Raw genomic sequence first — 22,868 nt, forward strand, 5'->3', positions numbered from 1 at the left:
CCCTGAAAGTGCCCAAGGCCAGGTTGAATGGGACTTGCAGCAACATGGTCTAGTGAAGGTGTCCCTGCCCTTGGCAGGGGGATAGAAGGAGATGAGGTTTTAAGTCCCATCCAACCCTAACCTTTCTGCTCCCAGGCCAGCTAACAGCAAGTTCTGTCCACATTACACCACCTGACAGTCACAATCAGAGTACCCACTGGCACAAATCCCCTTGGACAGGTCCTGCTAAGCCAGGGCACAGCTGTAGGTTCATCCTTGCTGCTCCCACAGAAACATCACAGCAGCAGAACTGGGGCTAAGGAGCACCCAGGAAATGGAATGACCAAATGTTTTTGTGCTTAATCTGCCTGAATGGAGCCCCCACCTATTTGTCCTCCCAGATTTGCTTGGCATGATGGAATGTGCCATCACATGCTTGTTCCAAGGAGTGACCAACATACCGAGCTGTCCCTGCCCCATTAATGATCAAAGGACACAAGCAAAACTCTTCCTGGATGGGCACCAAAAAAAGCACAAACTTTTCCTGGTGTTTGCACCTGCCTTACACGAAGGGCTGCCCACAGAACAACTGACAGGTTCTAAAGGAAATATTGCAACGTGGAATTTTTACCTAAATGCAGGTGATACAGCAAACAGGGTCACACAGGTTAATGTTAAGTCACAACCCGTGTGCTTCACCTTCTTGAGTGATCACCACAAACAAAATAAACACAAAATATGAATTATAAAACATGGTGAACCCTTTGCGCCCTTCCCATCACCCAGGTGAAAAACAAGGATCAGCAGAGAGTGCCAGTACTTGGTGATAGTGAGGCATGGGGTAAATATGCACACAGGATAACAAACACGATTTTTTTGGCTCATTTCAGGGCAGGACCTGATGGCTGCAACTGCTCAGAGCCATGGCTGGCTGTCAGAGCCTGCCGGGGTCAGCTGGCACCAACCTGGACTTGCATTCTCACAAGGGCAGGACAGCTCTGGTTTCAGTTTTCCAATTCCAGATAAAATTGTCCATGGACTCTTTCGTGAGGTCCTGCTGCTGCTGACAGCCCTGTGCTCCATGATGAAGGATGAAACCTGGAAGCTTCAGACAACTCCTTCATCCCAATTATTTCCAGGCTTTCAGTGGGATTGTCATTGTTTTGGTGTCCCTGATTCCATGGTGGCATCTCTCGATGCTGAGGTGGTAAAAAGACTCAAAGTGAATCAAGTTTCCCTAACCTTTCCAAACCAATCCCACGGCTTGGAGAAGCAGGGCACACATAGTGAAGCCATTGATGACATTTGCCAGACATACAATCGCTGGAGCTTTTAATTACGAGGCCCAGCCCTTCTGAAACAGGACAAGCAAGTTGGAAGCAAACAGCATTAAAAATTTAGAGGAACACATATTTTGAGGAGCTGGGTTTGGGTGGTGTTTACTCGACAAGTCTTTGTTCTCGAGCCATCACAGGGGTGTCTGCCGCCAACCTGATTTAAAAGGCTGATCCCGAGAGGCAAGTCAGCCTCCCGGGATTTCCAAATTGGAGATACTGGGAGATAGGGTGTTATGGGTCCATGACTTTATGATGTCCCTCTGGAGTGGCCTGGTGCTCCAGTGAGGGAGGGAGGCTGGGGACATGCACTCAGTTGATTCCACACTGGGGAGCCATGCCAGGAACCACCACCATACCACAGGGTGATTCCCTCCTGCCAAACCATTCCATGATTCTCCAGTTGCCTCTGGCCCACCCCCACCGGCATCAGCTGTCAGGTGGGATGGCTGGGAAGGTGTAATAAGCTCTGCTGTGGTTTTCTTCCCTGCCCAGAGGAAAAGTTGCTGCCTCTGCAGAGCAGTTAAGAGATTTGCTGTGGGGCACAGCAGCTCACAGTAGCCCTGTCCTCATTGTGAATGTGGAGCTAGATAGGAACCAGTCCCTTAAAACACCATCCTGTTTGCATCCCAGGAAAGTCAGCCCAGCCCAGCAGTCCTCCTGAAACACCCCAGTGATGCATTTCAGGGAATAGGAATCTCCTGCACAAAACCTTCTGGCTGCTGAGGCTCACCAGGCTCCAGCACAGCTGACATTCCCACTGCATTTCTCTTGTGTTGGACCGATATCCCTTCTCCTGCCTGGTACGGCATGCATTCCCTAAATCCTGCCTTTCCTAGGCCTGGCCGTGTTTTCACAATCTATCCCTGGGATCCTGGCGAGGAGGATGACGAGGCGCTGGGTGGGAGTGTCACACCGAGTATCGGTTCGTGCTCTCCCGCAGCAGGAGAGGTCGTGTCAAACCCGAGCTGCCGAAATGCCGGCTGTCAGGCAGGGAGCTGCTCTCCCCGTGCCCGCCCGGCTCACCCGGCCGCATTCCTCCCACAGGAACTCACCGGGGCGGCTCCTCCGTGCGGCGCTTGGACCCGGGCCAGGCGCTGCGCTGGGCATAAGCCCCTCAAAGAAACCCACAGCAGCGGGAAACTCAGCAAATGTCAAGCTAAGGAGTTTGGGCTTCTCCCAGACCGCTGTCTTGAGGGGGAAGCTCTTGTTTCTTTCCCCAGTGTCGCAGTTACAGCTGTTTCCTCCCAGGGCCAGCGACACGGGGTCTCACATCACATGGACATGGCAGGGGTTCAACACACAGCGTGGGCATGGTGGGGAAGTCTGCAAACACCTGCACATCCATAAAAAACACTCTCAAAAGCCTCAGTTTTGGGAGAGGAATGGCCAACCAGAATGATCCCACCCTGCCATGGAGACATGGATATGACCCAGCTGATATCTTCTCTGCCAAGCACACCTTCCTCTATCCCAGGTTGTTCCAAGCCCTGTCTAACCTGGCTTTGAACAATTCCAGGGATAGGGCAGCCATTCTCTGTGCCAGAGCCGCAGCATCCCCACAGGGAAGAATTTGTTCCCAATATCCCATCTAAACCTACTGTCTTTCATGGAAGAACTGGGGCAAAACGAGGACTTTATGGCCACATAACCCCAAGGAGCACAGTGCCACAGAGGGGGTACCCCTAAGGGGACTCTGCTCCTCACCCCTGATTGCTTTGGGGAATGTGAGAGAAGGGACGCTTTGCCTTTTCCCTCCGTCTCCCAGCACCTTTCCTTGCCGCAGACATCGGGACAGAGAGCAGGCAGGGGCGATGCTGGAGGAAAACAAGCAGCGAGCCAGCGCTGAGGAGAGCCCTGGGCTGCACAAAAGGTGCCTTGTTCCCCCCATAAGGGCAGCACGTCCCCCCCTCGCCGGCGATGGAAAACTGAGCTCCAAGCACTCCTTCACCTCCCCTCGCCACCTTCAACCTTCCCATTGGGTACAAAATGTTCTTGGGATCAAGAAACCCGAAGTTTAACACGTCCCTCCTGGGTTCTTGATCGCCTTGCCTGGGGAGTGGGCGAAGGCTGCAGCAGCCCCCGGCGCTCCCGGGGCCACCGGCTCCTGGTTATACAGTAACCTGTTGCTCCGGGTCCCAGCTCCACCTCTCGCTGCCTCCACATCCCTCCCCTCCTTTCTCCTCTGCCAAGGAACCTCTGTCACCTGCTCTCAGACACCCGCGGCGAGCGGCACCGGGAGGAAAGGGCAGCGGGGAGCCACGCAACGGGGACCCCCAGGCCGGGGTGCCGGGTGGGCTCTGCCTCCCACTCCCCTTCCGCGCTCGGGGCATCGGGCTCACAGCCTGTACAGGGAGGACACGGAGCTTGACTGCTGGAGAATGGCAGCAGGATTTAACTAGGAAGGCACGGAAAACTGGGAGAGAACTCACGGGAGCTGAGCGAACTGCGTGAGACGAGAGCGGCTTCTCAGCACCGGTGAGTCTCTCTTTGCAAATCCTAAAACTTCATCCCCCTCCCCAGCTTTTATCCACTTCAAAAGTCTCTCTGATTCTGCTGTGGAGGGAGAATGGCTGGAGAGGGGTTGTGACTGGGAGAACTATCAGTGTCGTTTTCTGTTGTTTTAGTTAAAAAATATGAAAAAACCTACTTTTTCCAGCATTGTGTTTTCTGAGGTTTTTTCCCGTCCTGGTGATTCCCCACCGGGTGAGATCCAGTAGGTGGCACTTTCTTGGCAGCAAAATGTTCATTTGGCACAGAACGAAGCATTTTTTCTGTTCCTAATGAAGTCTGGAGACGTAGTTTTGAGCAGCTGTTTGTTTGCAAACCTCGGGGTTTCCTCTTTTGGGGAAGTGTGTAGAATTTCAGGCCGTTCCCTGCCGGGCCCCTCAAAGAGCTGACGGTCTTGGTGGGCCAGCTCTCCCTACCCCTCATCCTGGCAGGATTTGTTGTCCAATTTCAGCACTGAGGGAAGCTCGGAGCTGCCCTGTTCCCTCGTGTGACAGCTCTGCCTCCTGATGAGATTTCATCTACGTACTAGTCACAGCATTCCGTCCCCTTTCTCTTATTTTCCTGGAAAATGCCGGTGCAAACTCCACCGAGGACAAGGCTCAGGGACAAATGATGTGACTGACATTATTTTCAAATACTGGAAATAACTGTGACACGGCACAGTAGTAAAATCCGGTGATTGCCCTGCTGTAATTAGGGCAACAGGGAGTTAACACTTGTGTTGCTGGGCTGCTCCAAAAGCAGGGATCAGATCCATTGGTAGTTGCTCATCCAGGAGTGCCAGAACTTGGCTGGCATGTGCCCCAAAAAAGTATTTTTTCTGAGTAAAGAAGAGACAGACAGAGGCTCATCCCCCAGCTGATACAGCAGGGACCCACGCATGGTTTTGCCCACAGATATCACAGACAACAGCGCATTCCTGACTCCATTTTGCTCTGTGATTTTTCAGTGGATTAAGAAGGAAAATTAGTCCTTCCCAGACAGAAAGAGCAGGCAGCAGTGCTGAACCAAGGAGCCCTTTAAAACAGGACTAGGAAGAGGGACTTGGGATCCACTGTGGGAAGGTGTCTGTGAGAGGCAAAGGTCGTTGGTTGGCCATGTTTAAAACCAAGGCTTGAAGTGGTGTTTGGGACAACGCTACAGCTCAGATCCACTGTGGTCAGGTCTGCATTGTTCCTGCTGCTGGTTTCCGCAGCCGAAGCCTTGGGAAGGAGCTCATGTTCTTCCAACTGTGTCTCAGCTGTCCAGGTGGTCTAGAGCAGGATCTACTCTGCTGTACTCATCAGGGCACGGTGGGTTTGTCATATAAACATAGAGTTTAGAGGAACAGGGGATGTTTTTGGGCACCTGAGGAAAAGTTGGGCACCAGCACTGTTGAGCTGGCTGTTGGTGAAGTCCCGGGAAGGGAGCAGCTGTGAGTGACGCTGGAGAACGGCTGTGACGTGCACACACTGCTCACGCGGGGCCATGGAGCAGTTTGCCAAGACAAGTATTGAGTCCTTGGCTTTCTGCCCCTCTGTCATCACCCCCCATGTCAGGGTGGGCACAGACACCATGAGAGAGGAGGGCAGCCGGGATGCTTCTCAGCACCAGGAGGAAATGTCTTCTGAGCCACAGGATAGCTATCGCAGGGAGAGACAGAATGTGCCTTCAGTGTCCACCTTTGCTGACTGCAAACCACTCACCGTCAGTCAGAGTGACAAAGTCCAGCCTTGAGCCCGAAATAGCCCTGCAGGCTGTTGCTCCTGGGTCTCCATCTACCCAACTCCCAAGGATGGTGTGATGGGTTGAGGGTAGGACTATATGATCTCAAAGGTCTCTTCCAACCTTGATGATTCTGTGAAGGACACTTCAGAGCAGATGCTGTGTGTGGTGATGTCACAGCAGTCACCATTTTTTCAGGCTGTGACAAATTGTCATGGCTGCCTGCCTGGATTCATCCAAGGGCATGAAGAGTTAGGGAAGGGCTGTACAGGAGGAACCCTGGCCTGCTTGCTCTGCTCTGGTCACTCAACCAGGCTGTAGGTCCTGAGAGGAGACCCTGCTGGGGCATGGTTGCAGGGCCAAACCTGCCAGAAGTTTGTTGGCATCTGCCCCTGGATGAGATGGCTTGGAATGTGCTGGAAAACAAAATGCTTTTCACAGGGTCACAGGATCATTCTGGAAAGGAAAAATTCAGAAGAGACATTAATGCACTGTAGGACTTGGGAGGTTTCAGTCCTTGTGGCAAAAAAGAAAGGAGTGAAACAGGGAGAACAAATGTGTTGGCTTGTGTGGGCTTGAGAAACATCCATATGAAATAAGTCCTGAGTGCGTGGGGGACTCTTGGAGTATTATTCCCAGAGGGTTGATCCGGGGGTGCTGCTTTGGAGCACTTTCTGTCATTCTCTTGGCTTTTTCCCTTCCATGCCATGGTTTCTCTGAAGTGCTGGGCTAGGGCAGGATTGTGTATTTGAAGAAGACTCAATGTTTTAGTCCTTGAACGGGGCTGATCAGGGCTCATGACTCCTTTCGACAAGTGCAGTCAGCAATGCTGCCCTTCCCTCCAGGGTGGACAGGAATGCACGGCCTTTAGCCTGTGAGTTTGGTGTCACTGTCAATAAAACAATCACTCTTGGAAAGTACTCGAGCCTAGCCTAGTGACCCCCAAGCAGAAGTGCCAAGTAAAGTCCACAGACTTGCTGGAGTGACAGGGATGACCTCCTGTACTCTGCTAGAGCTTTACCAGCAGCTCAGTGTCTGCCTGGCATGGCAGCTCCCATGGGCTGCTGACAGATCCAGCAGCACTTGGCTCTGCCAGCACGTCCTCCTGAACCACTTGTTTGACCAAGGCACAGCAGGTGCCCAGAGAAATACCCATCTACCTACCCAGGAGGTACTCATGTTTCCCATTCCAGGGGAAGGGAAGGGTGGTACCTCCAGAAACCCTCCCTGCTCATCTGACTGCATTGTAGGAGAGTTCTTGCACCACTGGAAATGGTGCCAGGCACTGTACAACACCTGAGAGATGCAGGAGGCGAGATCCAAGGAGGCCTGAGAGCACAGTTTGGCTCTGGATCTCCACCTGCCCACAAGACCATAGTCAGGAATGCAGCAGTGCAGAAGGATTTTCAGGGAGTGGGGAGGCTGTGAACAGCATCTCTGTCTGCTTGCAGTGGGTTTGATATGTCTGGCTCAGGGAAAAATATGCTGTCATCCATCCCTAAAATATTTAGGTGTTAAGAGAGAAAGGAAGGGGATCCAGGGAGAGCTGCTCCCACATGGACATTGCCACCTCTGCACATAGGTGAGGGTTTGTCTTTTCCCAAGGCAGCGAGAGTTTTCCTTTCTCCTGGGCTGGCGACAGTACCGCCTCCAAAATTGAAATGCACGATGCCAGTGGGGTAACCAAAAAAGTCCTGGCATTTTACTTCCTGGTAATCCAGATAAATTAGGAGGAATTGCAATTAAGAAGGGAGGGAAGGGTGCGTAGCTGAGCTGGACCAGTTTGCAGGTATTTCCCATTCACCTGAACTGCAATTCCCCAGGACAGCCCAGCCCTTGTTCCCAGTCCCCAAGTGCTCCCAAGGGCGTTACTGCAACGTGCTCACTGCCACTGAGGATCTGCTGAGGAACAGAACAAAAGCTTCCAACCCCCGGGAAGAAGTGGGGAGTCACTGGCTCTGCCTGCTCAGCTGCCCTGGGACAGGGACTGAAGCCCAGACAAGTTGCTGGGGCCCTGATTTGGTTGGAAGCACCAAGTGAGGCCTGGAGGTGCCTGTTCCTGCAGGCACAGTGGGATCTGGGGACCTTCACAAGGCAAGAGGCTGGTGGCAGAGGCTGGGCTGCTCCAGCCCAGAACTAGACCCTGCTTGGGATGCTCTGTGCCCTTACATCCATCCCTGCCTTCAGAGGAGGGTCCAAATCAACCCCTCTCAACAGCATCTCCCACAAAGGTTCTCCTTGTCCTGCTGAGATGGGCAAACACATGTCACATGTGGCAAATCCTCATCTCCAGTGCCAGGGGCCCATTCCCCCATCCAGTCCGCACCTGGGGTTTCACCTGTCGGGGCATTAGCCCACCTATTCACCTTTCCTTTCCCACTCCCTGGGCTCTGCCACAGCTTCTAGCAGCAATTTCAGCTGTAATGGAGGAGCTGAGCACCCTCAAGGTAATGGGATGGGATTTTGCAACAGCCTTGGCTGCCGTGATGGGCAGGTCTGGCACAAATGAGCCCTCACAGCTCAGGGGCCTCCAACCTAGCCTTGCCCCAGGTGAAGACAGAACTTTCCGTGGCTGGTGGAACAGAAACACTCCACATTTGTGGTCTGAGGTCTTTCAGTACTGCCTTGGATGGGACAGAAAATTCTTTCCTATTTTTGGTTTCTGGTTGGGGCACTGACTCCCAAAAGCTTTCATAATTTGAATTTTAGTCCTTCCTGCTTCCTTTTTTCTTTTTTCCCTTCCTCTGTCTTATCAGTCTCAACTTGTCCAGATCTATATCCTACAAAGGTAAAGTGCAGCCCATCCAAATGGCAATAAACCAAAGTTCAGGCACCACAGCTGATTCAGAAAGTGAAGTAGTGTTGCTGGTGGGATGGCGATTGGGATCAGGCTGAGTCAACACCACCCTCCCCCAGACTGTTTACACCTAACTTTCCTGTCGCTCAGGATGGACAGAAGTAGGAATCATCTGGAAGCTGAGAATCTCTTCATGCCTTACAAGCTGGAAGTAGAGCTGAGGGTGGCTCCAGATTCCCTTACCAGAAAATACAAGGTGAATCCCAAACCTGAGCTACCTCACTGCTGTGGACATGCCAGTGGCTTGTCCTAGTCTGTCACTCATTCCTTATTGACCCCATCAGGACTCCCTTGGGCCAATCCTTGTCCCACCACTGCTAGCAGCCAGAATTGTGACTTATGGACAAAAATTTTTCCAAGTCCTCCAAACTCCTCTGTGCACTTTTCACAAGGGCATGGAGTGACAGAACAAGGTGGAATGGCCTTAAGCTGAAGGAGATTTGCTTTACTTTAAATTTTGGGAAGAATTTTTACCCTGTAAGGGTGCTGAGGCCCTGGCACAGGTTTCCCAGAGAAGCTGTGGCTGCCCCATCCTTGGAAGTGCTCAAGGCCAGTCTGGTCAGGGCTTGGAGCAACCTGGCCTAGTGGAAGGGAGGGACAGGGCATGGTCCATTTTCCATAAAGGGAAATGGAACTTTTTTCCAACACAAACCACTTTATGACATTATGATAAGTCAGGTTTGAGGCTTCTAGTGATGACTCTATGGAGGCAAAGCAGTGACTTCACTGTTAGTGCTGAGATAAACACAGAGGTGTCCATTTGCCTGAGCCTGAGACAATCCTTTTATCAGTAAATTCACTTCATAAAAACACCAGGGAGAGGAGAAGAGAGAAAGGTAATTTGCACCCACGATATCCCTTAATAAATCATAGGCTGGAGCCTACTCTCATTCCTGACACTGCTGCCTCTTAATTATAGCTGTGTTCACCTGAGGAGACAGAGGAGGAGAGCTGGGCTCTATGCAGAAGGGAGCACTAATTAAAACCTCTTTTCTCTGGGAAGATATTAATGTCTTCCTCTGGGGCAGAAGCAAATGGCCTTGTCTGTGGCCATTCCCGCGGGTTAACCTGTAACTCTGACTTTCACACAGCCAGGCAGTTTGTCCTGTTTTTGGTACCTGGTGCTCTCAGCATGGCTTCTGGGCTGAGATATGGGACTTTCAAAAGTCCTTGAAAAAGGAAGAGGAATAACATGTAGCCAGGCAGCCTGTGCAGGTGTGGAAGTAAGGCTAGGTAGTAGGAGTGGCTCCTTAGTCCAGGTACAGACCACAAAAGGGTTTTGCGCACTATCCCCTGATATGTGACACAGGCAGGATTTCTGACATGGAGAGGGTACCCCAGACTGCACCCAAACAAATCCTCTGATTGGAGTTATGTGGACTTCAGCAGGCGTGATCCACTTCCCCATGAGAGGAGAGTCCATGCCCTCAGGCTGGTGGGGGAAGGAGTCTTGTACCACCAGGTACCCGCACACCAGCATCTCTGCCTGATCTCCTGATGGCTTTGAGACCTGGTCATGCAGGCAGGCACATTCCTGATTCACTTCTTTTCAGTTCAGGAGAATAGAAACCCTGCCAAACTGTGGGAGGGGAATGGTACATCTGAACCATGGAAATGACACTTTGACCCACTGAAGTCAAAGGGCTGATTCTATGATTCTATCTATTTATTCTATGTTTCCATTACTCCCAAAGAGAGTAACTTAGGAATCTCCAGCTGCCCTTGCAGAGTTTCCATAGCAGGGAACCCAACTGGTGAAGGAAGGCTCTAGTCCAGCACCCAGGTACATGCTCACTCCAACCTGGCATTCAAGCCAGAGTCAAAACACAAGGAAAATATTGGTTTGGATTTTTCCCCCTTGTTTGTTTTGCAACAGAAGATGCAGGGCAGGAGTGTAAAAGTAGCATGAAAGGCTCTCAGGGATAACTTCAGGACTGTCAGGTTTGCTGTGCGTTGCTATTGCTTGGAAAATAGGTTGATAAAGTTTCAGTAGCTTAAAAAAAGCCAGAAAAGCTGTGCCTCTGTCAGAGAAGCTGCTGCATGGAGCGAGACAGGAGCAGGTTCAACAGGATATATTGAGAGCAAATGTCCCAGAGCTGTGTTCATTGCTGGTCTCTGCCAGAACGAGCAGGTAACACCCAAGGTGTGGCTGGGCCATCGGCTGCCTGAGCAATCTCTTGACAAGGAAGAACCTTTTGCTACTGCTGCGTCTGCTCCGAGCTTGAAAACAAACCAGGAGCAGCCCCTCTATCTGTGACTTCAGCCCTGAAACTTCCAGTGCTCTTCAGCTTGGGAGAGGGACACTGACATGCTGCTGTCCTTGAGATCTGTGATACAGCCTGTGGCATGGAGACAGGGAATGAGGGACCAGCTGCTTCCTGCTAACAGAGCTGGGGGGCATCCCATGAAACCAGCAGCTGGTGAGTGCAGCAGGAACAAAAGGAGGGGGCTGAGAACACCATGCAGAGCCAAGCACGGAGCATCCTGCCGCAGGCCATTCAGGATGTCCAAAGTTTACACAGCTTGGCCAAACGCAGTTGGAGAAAGTCAGGGATGGAAAAGGGTACCAGGAGCTCTTCACTCTCACTGCTGGAGGCTGGGAAATACAGAGAGGCTTCCTGCGCTCCCGTCTTGTTCCTGGCTTCTCCTCCAGGTATCCATGAGTGCTGCAGCTGTGCGTGCCCCCAACCTGCCACCAAGCAGAACTGAGGGCAGGTGATGGGAAAGGTGATGGACCACCCCACATCTGGGCAGCTGTTCCTGGCTCCTCTGAGCCAAGGAGAGGATGGAAGGGAGGAGAGGAGTTCTGGCCTCAGTGACTGCTCAGTGGAAGGAAACGTTGTACAGGTTTAGTCACAGCCCAGGAAGGGAGGCCTGAAACCAGCCAAGCAGCCAAAGCCCTGCCACAGCCACATGCAAACTAGACCAGACAGGTCCCAGAACATCTGCTCCACACCTGGCATGAGCCTGGAGACACTCCTGCTCCCTGATCACTTTTCCCTGCCTGCCAACAGCTGGTGAGCAAACAGTCAGAGGTGAGAAGGCTAATGTGAAGCTGGAGAAGGTTATGGGGGAGATCTGGGCTGCCACCATCCTCAGCAGTCCCTGGTATTTTCCCAGAGCTGCTTCCAACATGACCTGCCCTTGTCAAGTACCTGTGACTGCCACGATGCTGCTCACAGAGGCTGTGCTCTGCTCCAGTGCCACGTGGGTGATGGACACACAGGTCCTTCTCTTGGAATCCTGTCCTGACAACTCAAGCTAAAGGAGCACTTGGATAGCTCATGACATCCCTGAGCATCCATGAGCTCAGCTGTAGGCCCCCAGGGCAGGATTCAGGAGCACCTGGCTGGGGAGCACCAGGAACAGCCCTTTGTCCTTCCCAAACCACAGGTATTCCTGTGCTCTCAGGGCCACCTGCCCCTCCCTTCAGAACAACCTTCCCAGAATATACCAGGTTCTCCAGTGTGCATGTTTAGGAACAACTCTGCTTCTGCTAGCCCTTCTCTGCTCCAGAGGGGATGCATAAACCTGTGCCTCATTTAAGGATCAGACCCCAATGACAGTCAGGCCAGCAAGGAGAGTTCAGTGGTTTTAAACCCCAGGTCATGGTAAGCACTACCTGGCTCCCCTTTGGCTGCTGGAGCATCCATGTGGCCTGTGTTGGCCCCACTGTATGCCAACTGCCCTGATCCTTCCACACACACCCTGCCCACCTGGCATAAGAAGGATTCTTGCTCCTTTCACCCTCTCATCTGAGGATTACAGGGTTATCCAGGCCAGAAGACTCCTCAGGAGATCTCCAGTCCAACCTCAAGCAGGGTCAGCTCTGAAATCAGAACAGGCTGCACAGTTCACTCCTGCTGTTCTTGAAAATCTCCAAGAATGAGATGGCACAACCTTCCTGGGCAAACCTGCTCCACAGTGCTGTGGTTCCCAGGAGCAGAAACCCTGTCCTTCATGTGCCCTGCACAGCTTGAGACTTTGAAACTGGAAATCTCCATACCAAAGGCCCTGTGGGCACACAGTAGTGGCCAGGGAAGCCTTTCCTCTTTAAGGGGCTGCAGGAAACTCTTCTCTCCCCTTCCCAGCCCTGGAATCACTGTGGTTCCTCCTAGCCCAGCTCAGACTCCCATCTCAGCCTCTCCATGGACCAATTGTGCTTTTTCCTCCTCACCCTTACAAGAGATTAATTTTTTTTTTTTTTTTTTTTTTTTTGTGGTAAGATTGTTAAAACAATTCTGCACCGCAAGATTAGAAACTGCCATTTGAATTATTTTGATAAACCCAGCCTCATACATCCTTCTATTCTATCCTCCTCGCCCTTACAAGAGATTTTTTTTTTTTTTTTTTTTTTTTTTTTTTTTTTTTTTTGTGGTAAGATTGTTAAAACAATTCTGCACCGCAAGATTAGAAACTGCCATTTGAATTATTTTGATAAACCCAGCCTCATACATCCTTCTATTCTATACAGAACAAAGGGCAAAGGGAATGGGGTTTATTTTGGTTTTGGAATGATCTCTCCTGGGACTGTTTTTGGTTACTGGGTAACTGGATGTTCAGGCTGAAAAACCCTTCTGTGGTCTCATCCACAGCTTCACTGAAAGCCCGAACACTGGAAATCAACCCAGTGATTTCCTGTGACTGTACATCTTGTCTTCTGAAACAGAGCAGGGCATCCTTCAGCTGGGTGTGAGTATTTTGAAGCAGAACATGTTTTGTACTGTCAATGAATATTATGGTTCCTATAGGGACTCTGTGAAAATCCCAAAGTCTCAGCATTTTGCATGTAAAACAAATCAGTGATGGACAGCAAGAGTCCCTTTGCATGAACTCCCATTTCTGCCTTTCAGAGGTGAATGGGAAAGGATAAATCACCATTTTTCCATTAAAATTTTATCTACCATGATAATATATATGAAAATACCAACTATAGAAGGAAAACGCTACATTAGACTACTACTAAAAAAGCTCAAGTGACATTTTCAGACCAAAAGCTGACCTGAGCCCCACCACATCTCCAGGAGCCACCACTGAGCTGGTTAAACTGGTGTCAGGCTGTTTTCCTGCAGTGACACTCGGAGCCAGTTTTCCATGTGCCAAGTTTTAGCTCAAATGAATTGTTACAAATAGCCAAAAATACCCAGGCAGGATATGAGTAGGAAGCACAAAATAGGATGGGAAGAGATAGCAATGAATGTTGTCATCATTAGCTTAAAAGGGCTGGAAAAGCCTTAAATATCAAATGGAATTTTTAAGAGATTAATCTCCTCCCTTAATTCTTCTGCCCCACCCTCCCAACAAAAAGCCCAGGATGAGTTTTAGAGCAGGAAATGAAAATTACTGATGCTTCCCAAGCCCCAAGTCCCTCTTGCTATGGGCAAAGATTTGGAACAGGAGCAGAGTGGAATAGCTCCTCCCTGCTATAGGCAGAGGGAGATGGGCTGCAACCCTCTCCCTTTTTTTTGGGAAAAGATAGGATGCTGTGACCTTTCTACATAGGCAGAAAAGGATTTTTAGTTCAGACTGACCAATTACTTTGTGCAGATTTACCAATCCTCATCTAACCCCAGAGACTTTCTTTGCTGGAGACAAACTGAAGCTAAACATGGCCCCAGAGTGGCTCTCAGCCTAATAACAGCTTTTCTCTGATAGAGAAAAAGCTCTTGGCACACCAACTGCCCTGCTACATGCCTGAATTTCTGCCAGGGAAGTGAATCAGCATTTCAGGGAGTGACCAAAAATGCCCTTCCTTTAGGAGGAGGTGGTGGAAAGGTCCCTTGGATCTCAGCAGCTCTGTCTTGCTCCTGAACCAGTCAGCACGGGGGAGTGCACTGACAAACAAGACTCCCTCTTGCCCCTCCTGAGGAACCAGCCACACCCCCCAGCTTTGCTTGGTGCTTTTCAGCCCAGCTTGGGCTGGCAGTAGCTAGGCAAGGATGGTGAGGTGTATCAAGCTCTGCCTGGGGCTAAAGATTGGGAATTACTGTGGAAAATGAATCTGCCTGCCAAATGCATCTGTTAGGCTTTACAGCTGTCCTGTTAGGGGTAAGGAGGCAGGAATGCTGAGGCTGGCTTTAGGGATTGCACAGGATTGATGTGAGGAGGGCACCGTGTTCTTACACATTACAGCAATTATCTAATGGAAAATTAAGACACTTGAGTGATTAGCTCAAACAGCAAGGCCAACCTGTCCCCTACCTGTACATCCACACATAGTGAGAAATGATTGATCCCCACCAGACAAACCAGGACCACCCAGGGGATATCAGCATGGTCCCTGTTGGACCAGGCAGCTTTGAAGCTTCTGGAAGAAGCAGTCTTGTTGTGAGTGCTTTGCATAAACAGAGCACCACCTTCCAGCATGGATGTCCCAGTCCTGAGCTTTGTTCCTGGAAATCCCACCATGACAAGCACCACTCCACTGTGCTTCTCTCCATCAGAGCTGTGACATTACTGTGGGAAGCAGTAGGGACACAACAGGAACCCTCACAGCTCCATCCAAGCTTTAGCCCATCCTCACAGATTCTGGGATGCTTTGGGTTGGAAGGGATCTTAAAGCCCATCCAGCTCCACCCCCTGCCATGGGGCAAGGACACCTTCCCTTAGACCAGGTTGCTCCAAGCTCTCTCCAACCTGGCCTTAGACACTTCCAGGGCTGGGCAGTCTGCAACCTCCACCAATGCCAGCCTTTCACTGAGTCTCCCAGCTGTTCCACAGATGCCTTCGAGCTTGGAAAAGCCATCAGAGAAATATTCCAGCTCTGCAGGAGGTGCACATGAGGAAGAGCTCTGAGAGCTGGTGCCTGCAGCCAGGAACACGAGCACACAGCCAGTTTCAGGATTTTGGTGTTTTGCCTGAACACAAAGGCCATTAATGCCCTCCTCCAGGCTGAGCTCAGCCGTTATCTGTCCTGCTCTGAAATATGACATGCACAGACAGAGTCACTCCCTATTTTTACTGGCCTCATCTCTGAGTCCTGATTTTTACAGAGCAAAGAAAAAACTTCCCTTTCATCAAAATTGTGAAATCCTTCCCATGTCTAAAAATCACAACTTTAAACCCCTTGCTGCTGGTGAGCCAGTGCTGAGAGTACAGCACGAGGCTGGGAAAAGGGGATAATTTTTGGGGGATGTGAGAAGAATAAGAATGCAGAGCAGAGAAACCTTCAGCATGACAACCACCAGTGCTTTCTTCAGCAAACTTGTTGGATACCAGGCATGCTACACCCACAGGTCCTGGCGGCACTGGAGCCATCCAGCCTTTCCCTTGCATCCTGCCTAGACAGTCCCACGGCCAGCTCCAGCCTCCCACAGCTCCTTGGCTCCCACCTCCCACGAGCTGGGTGGTGCTAGGGACAGGATTAGCTCACAGAAGGTGTGGGCACAAAACAAAAACAGGACAGAGGGGAAAAAGCTACGAAATTCCTCACAAAACTCCTCTCTTCCCAGGAAGCTGAGGGAACGCGTCATGCTGGTTTTTCTTCCTGGGCAGTACAAGTGACTCATGACACTTTCTCCCAGTCAGGTAGTTTTGAACTGGGGTCTTTTAATTTAAACCATTTAATGAGGTTTTATGTAAGGAATGCTCATTCATCTCCCTCCATCTTTCCAAAAGCATCCATTAATATTTAATGTGCTGTTTCTGGGCCTGGCTCTCTAGTTTTCTAAATTGCAGCCCAAGCATGGATAATACTCACCTTGGAACCCCTGGCAAGACATACAGCAAGCCCAAACCTGCTCCCTGTTTTCCTTCCACCCAGCTCCTGCAGAATTCAGGAACAGAGAGGAAAAGTGTAAATCCAGGAGCTGTGACTCGGCACCAGGACTCCTCAAACAAGTCTTTTCAAGGTGTAGTGGAGCCAGTTTCCATTTTTTTCCCAAGATCTTGGAAACTGCGGCTATTTGTGCATTTTCCCTGAGTATTTATAGAGCAGAGCGCTGTCCAGACTTGCTTTTGGTTGTAGTTCTGGGAGGAAGGTTTTACTTTCTGGCAGGAATATAAAATCTCCTCATTTTTGGTTCAGGTCTTTCCTTTCCCGCTCCAGCCTGTGGGCACCAAGGGCCTCCAGTGCCACTGGACTCCAGACTGGGACCTACATTAAGGTCTGCTTGTGGATCACCATGGACACATTCTCTCTGGAGGTAGTTCATTAATCTCCCATCAGGAATATATTGGCACTTTTGCTCTGTAGTGCCAGTTTGTGTTTCTGAGCTCCCAAGGCTCCATTTCAGCCCCTTGGAGACAGAAAGGAAATCCAGATGGGATTCAGAGGGGGAGTCAGGATCCACCAAAGCTGGTATGGGGGTGGCTGTAGGTCTGAGATGCCTCAGTCCAAATGAGCGGCTGCCACCTCTGCCGTGGAGGCTGAAGAACACTTGGTTCCTCTCCGCCCAGACCTGTTGGGCTGGGTTATATTTATCCAGGTGCTTGTCTTCTGGAGAATCTCCACAATGTGAACAATTTGATGTGCAGAGCAGGGAGTGTTTCCTTCAGACACCTGACAGGTTATACCCGGGGACTGCCTCTGCTGGAACGTGGCACATGCCACACACACCCTGGAGCTCCACACAGGCTCCCCCCTTCCACAGGCTTATGTCTTTCCAAAGGACTCATGATTCTGAGTGGCTCTGTCACTGTAAAGGTAACTTGAAAGGGTGGAAGAAGGAAAAAAACAGATGACTTGCCACTTTCCCAAACTTGGGGTGCTGTAAAGGCATCTCAAACAACACAGATAACAGTGGGAACTCCTGCAGCCACCAGGCTCCCCAGGCAGTGTCATCTGGATGTGTTCCCCTTTCCAAAGCAGGAATCACCACCATTGAATTAGAGTGATGAAGTTCTGACTTGGTCCTGCTGAACAACCAAGGCCTGATTTTGCAAAAACAGGGTTTGGAAATTTTGTAAGGGACAAGATCCTGGCTTGCTTCTCCAAGGAAAAACAACAACGTGTTCCTCTGTTTGGCTGTCAGCCTCTCTGCTCTGGATTTGCATTTCCTGATGCTTTCTGACTAACCCAAAGATTATTTTTTTTATGAGTGCATGTTCCTGGTAGAGACCCTGAGTTTCTCCTGGTTAACCCTGAAGCCATCCTTACAGGCAGGTTCATAAAAGCAACTAAAAGCAGAAGGGTGGTTCCAGGAGCCTAGACCAGCAGACCAGAGACCCATGTGAAGTTCTCAAGTCAACCACAGCCCCTGGGGTTCCTCTCACAACACTTTGAGAGATTTAAACCAGTTTGTGTGAATTTAGGACTCTTGATGTCTCATGAGGAGCCCTGAGCACACATGTCCCAGTGCCTCACTAATGCCCAAAAGCTGCTTAATTAGTGGTTTGATGTGGGATTGTGGCCTTCCCTACCTGCCAGCTCCTTCTATATAATCAGAGAGGATAGGATGGATTGTGGGAACTGGTGGGATACTCCCAGGAGCTGGGGGAGCTGTCTGGAGCAGGAGCAGTGCAGGACACACACACACACACCACGGTGCCTGTTCTCCCTTTGCTCTACTGTGAGTCCAAGCAGCCCAAGCTTTACAGCACAGCCCATCAAACAGCTTTCTCCAGCATGACATTCCTGTAGGAAAACACCCAGCAGCCCTAACAGACAGCTTTTGTGGGCCTGGGAAGTCTAAGAGATAACATCGTGTGGTGGCCAGCTCATGTTTCTTCCTGACGCTTTATGTTACTGCCAAGGCTGCTGCCAATCCAGCATTTCTGCCTGGCCCATCCCCCTGGCACGGGATACACACACAGACAGCAGGGTTACATTGGACCCCTCACCCCAGGCAGGATCCCAGGGAGCATTTCCATCCCAGGGATCTCCCCAGTGCCCAAGCCCCATTGGTGCAGATTCTCCCTTCAGCATGGCTGATGGGGAATTCAGAAGTCCTGTTGCCCCAGGCAGATTTTGGTGGGTTGATTGATGAAAACACAGGCAAGGGTTAGAACATGCTTGGAAAAAATTGCTATTACTCCTAGGTCACTTAGCTTAAGATTTTTGGGGGTTTTGCCATGTTTTTCTATGGTTCCAGCAAAAACCATTCTGTTCTGACCAGCATAAATCCTTGCTGCTGCAATCACATCCTAATATTCTCTGATGCCAATAAACCCAGTCTCAGTCTTAAAGATCTTAGACCCATGAAGAGAAAAACCCACAAACACCAGATGCTGCTGTTATTAACAGTGATGACAATAATAACAATAATAACAATAATAAAAATAATAATAATAATAGCCCTAAAAACCCCACACTGAAGTATTTCACATTTGCACATTTGCAAAGGAATCCAGAATTTTTCATGTCTTTTCCATGCCCTATAAGAAGTCTGACCACAGCAGATAAGGGAGAACTATACCTAATAAAAATAAAGTAAAACAATAGCAGAGATCAGCCCAGAGAGGAGAAAGAGGTATTGCTCTTTCCCTTCACAAAGTGCTTCTCCACCCTTGGACAAGAGGGATCAATGTCACAGCTCCCTCTTCAAAGAGACTCAGAGAAAAGCCAAAACAATGCATGGCCAGCTTCCATTTGCTATAAAAGTACAGAAATGTGGCGCAGACAATGCCAGGCTCCTGTCACGGCTCCGTGTGTCTTTGGGAGGATATTTGACCTCCAAGGATAAGACTGGCCGGAAAGTCAGGGAGTGGGATTTCCTGTGCTTTAAAGTACAACATGTCTTCACCCACCTTGATGGCCTTCAGCACTGATTTGGGCTGGCCTCCCTAAGTCCCTCTGGGACCTCCTGGCCTGGGCCAGATCAAGGTGCCAGGATTTAGCCATGCAGTTTAGCTGTAGTTGCTCCAGTGGCAGTGGACTGAATTTGAGCCTGGCTTAGCTCCTGGAGTCCGTATCTCATTCCATACCATGCTCATGTGCAAGGCTCAGCTGCCTTGCTTGGTGACCCAAGCAGAGACTCTGCCCTGCACCAGCAAAAGGGTGGGTGATGGTCTTGAAATTGGCTTTGATTAGGCTGAGTCAAAGGTGACATCTGCACAGCCACACATTGCATGGTGACACTTGCGTCTCACCTCCCTTCCTACGCTCCTCCTGCTGGGGAAGGAGGAGGCAGCAGCCACACCTGCTGGGAGATAAGGGGGAGATCAGAACCCTCTGATCTGGGCAGGGAGAAGACAACATCTGGCTGAGGCTGCAGACTGTGGGAGCTCTTAATGATGCTCCCAAGGGGAGCGAGAACCTAGGGAAGGCCAGCCCACAGCTTCATCTCTTGTGTCTTGCTTCTGTCCACATTTCAGGTGAAGTGCTCTTAGCCCTCCTTCACCTTTCACAAGCCCAGTTGCCTCTTGATTTAGCAGATTCATTAGAAAGTCTCCAACCCCTTAGGAATGTGCCCTTCCCCCTTGCAGTCTTCCAGTTCAGATTCAATTAATATCCGGCAATTAACTCTGAATTAAAAGCTTTGGCATGAGGTTCCATCCTGGTTTCACTTGGCCAGCACCACACCACGCCTTCGCTGTGACCAACACAAGGCTGAGCATGGCCACAGCCTGAACGCAGCAGGGAGAGCTGAGCAAAGGGCAAATAGGAAAATAGCAGGAATAAACAAAGAAAAGGGAGCCCAGCATGATAAGGACCTGCTGATTTGGCAGGTGTGTGCACTGCTTCCAGTTTCATGGCCTCTTTGGGACACAGGCACCTTGGAAGAGAGGACAGCCTTCCAGGTTAGCTTATCATTTGGGAACACCAGCTGATCCCATCGGGACTTTATTAACCACCATGAGATGAAGAATTCAGGGCTGGTCCTGCTTCACCCACAAAGCCAGACTCCTCTGCCACTGCCATGGAGTCTGCACCTCTGGCAGCCACCCTGGGTTGCCCCAGATGGGCTCCTCAAAGAGCAAATCCCAGAGGTTTAATTTTTGGACACAGCATAGGAAGGAGAAATAAAAACCAGGGTGACCTCAGGTGGATCCCTGGTTCCTCCTGGTTCTTCACAGCTGGGGCTGGAACAGGTCTGAGCTCCATGGGCCAAACCTGGTGACACATTCCTGCTGGAGTAACCTGGATTTCAGTACATTAGGACATGGCCCTGGGGCAGTAAGAAAAAGGGAGGCAGAAATATGACACTAATATGCAGAAACACTCCCAGCTATCATCAGCTGTGGGACTCAAGTGATTGGGTGGTGCAGAATAAACAGAACAGAGCAGGGGTTTTAAGAGACCAAGTTCTCTTTCCCAGGTATCTTATGCTAATGCACAAAGAGATCTAGGAGATAGGAACAGTTTGAGGAATGTAAAAGGAAACCAGCAGATAGCTATTAAGAGAGGAAAAATTCACAGGTATCCAAGCTTGGGCACAGGGGTAGGTTTTATTACACTCAGAGGGGTTGGCAGACCACCAGGTTCCTATTCTAATGTGGTTATGAATTTATACCTCTTATAGTTGTGCACAGGGATTTCAATATCAACCACAAGAGAGACAAAAAAGGGGGAATTTAACACACAAGCTACTAAAACGCACTTGAGAGTCCTTTCTAGCAGTGTCTCCAAGCTGAGTGTGTTACAGTGACAGAAAAAGCTGAAAGTTGTAAGGCTGAGCCCAAAACATGCTGGGGTTCTCCATGCAGTCTCTGTACAGCCAAGTACTTCACCAGCATCCCCATAAATGCATCCCTCTGACATCCCACTGACAGTTCTGATAAGATCAGTGAGAAAACTCTCTCTGCCCTCACCTCAGGGTGAAACACACAGAGCAAAATACTACAAGTGTTCCAACATGAGGAATAAATACGGATACGTAAGGAATCTAGGGCAGCTCTGCTGATGATACAACAAGCCCTGCAGCAGATAATCAGCCTCCAGAGGGGAAATCCCAGGTGTCAGGGATGACTCCAAAGTATTCCCTGCGGATTACACACACACTTTAGCCTAGATTCAGTGCAAACCCTTGAAGGAAGCTCCACTGCCTGCCCACGGCTGTCATGGCAGCCCTTGGCACATGCCAAGCACACTCAGCAGTTCCCTTGCAGGAAATCCCACCGAGGGCACTGAGGAATTTTTTCCTTTAGGCCAGCAACAAATATTTCAAAGCCAAACCTTTGAATTCTGACAACCTTACCATGAGGTAAGCGGGGTCTGACCTAGGCACAGAAGTGCCCCTGAACTTTTCAAAAGAGACTTAAAAAAATTTTAGGACTTTGCCTTGGCTTCTCTTTAGCTCACACATGCAGCAGAGGTGAAGTGCTCAGATACCAAAACAAATAATTCCCCAAGATCTTATTATATCTTGTTTTCAGGATTTGTCTCTCTTCCCTTGCAATTCTGCTGTCAGAACAGTGTCTGGATCTCTCTCACATCTTCTCCCACAATCTAATTCTCACTGGAAAGAGGGGGAAAATAATGTGTGCTGATCCTGTCTTCCTTTCACTAACCACTCACCGCAGTACATTTTCCTTCATCCCTGAGCTGCCAGTGGAGCAGCATTCAGTTATCCCATTTTTCTTTATGTGAATAATCCCCTTGTAAAGATACTTTAACAGCTGGTGTAGAGCTTAAAATTACCCCATAACAAAAGCTAATGGCACTCTAGGCATGACAAATGACTTGGGACACACAGCCATGAACACATGGGCACAGGCGTCTGGGACAGACCAGAGGCAAAGGCCACCTCAGTCCCTGTTTAACTTTAGGCAGGACAGTGCTGCTGGAAAAAGATGTGCCGGAACGTCACAAAGTTGGGGTGTGCCTGGAATGGAAGGGCAGAGGGAGAGGTGGAAATAGGTTTTGAAAAAACATCCTGGGATGTGTCACCTTCAGCCTAGGTCAGAGCAGTGAGAGGTGACTGAGAACAGGGAGGAAACACCCTTTTACTCACCTGACTGCTTCATCTGCTTGGAGACCCCAGCTTGGAGGCAGGGAGGGCAGGATGCACATGGAAAAATCACCTGAGAGCCTGTTCTATTACCACTGACCCTGTCTCTTGTGCTTCTGCTGCAGCTGCCTGGCCTGTGAAGCAACATGAGTCACAAGGGATCCCTCAACAGCAACCCTGGCTCAACAAAGTAAGGATCTTCCTGCACCACTCCTTCCTACTGTTCATGGGATACTCCAAGCAGTCCCACTCATCCCCAAAGTCCCTGGTGTTTGTTTCACCCCTCCTGGGCACTTCATAAGCTGGCACTGCCTCACACATCACCTGCCCCGCGCAATGGGGTTTGATAATGGCACATTAGGTGGAGAGAGCAGAGGAATACCAGGAGCCTCTCCACCTGCAGCTTCGGGCTACAGCAGCCCATGGCAACCTCCCAGTGCAGCCAGGGCCACCAGCTCTCTCCCTCCTTCCTGCACTGGATATGAGCACCTGAACCATGGCCTGCCCTCAGGGGGACACGGTGACAGAGCACAAAGCAGCCCCTGGGCACCCATGGGCTCACTGCTCCATGCAGGACAGCCCGACCACAGTGCCTCAGATCCCACTTGGATCCTCCTCTGCCAAAGAAAACTCAGTTATCTCCTGGGTGCTCAT

The 22,868-nt window shown here is 50.3% G+C and overlaps 1 protein-coding gene across 2 annotated transcripts in view; it reads left to right on the top strand.

Moving 5' to 3' along the window:
• The first annotated feature begins 3,525 nt into the window (after positions 1-3,525).
• The window catches only part of EPS8L2 (EPS8 like 2), a 47,234-nt gene continuing 27,891 nt past the window's right edge, over positions 3,526-22,868 (top strand). The window contains exons 1-2 of one of the 2 annotated variants that reach the window (XM_041407986.1): positions 3,526-3,791; positions 22,340-22,404. In XM_041407986.1, coding sequence (XP_041263920.1) covers positions 22,361-22,404 — 44 coding nt within the window. In that variant the 5' untranslated portion in view covers positions 3,526-3,791; positions 22,340-22,360. The remainder of the gene's footprint in view (positions 3,792-22,339; positions 22,405-22,868) is intronic. The other variant, XM_041407987.1, reaches the window with a different exon arrangement.

The sequence above is a fragment of the Onychostruthus taczanowskii genome, unplaced genomic scaffold (genome assembly GCF_017590055.1).
Source record: "Onychostruthus taczanowskii isolate IOZ18803 unplaced genomic scaffold, ASM1759005v1 scaffold283, whole genome shotgun sequence".
In the NCBI taxonomy this organism is placed as follows: Eukaryota; Metazoa; Chordata; class Aves; order Passeriformes; family Passeridae; genus Onychostruthus; species Onychostruthus taczanowskii.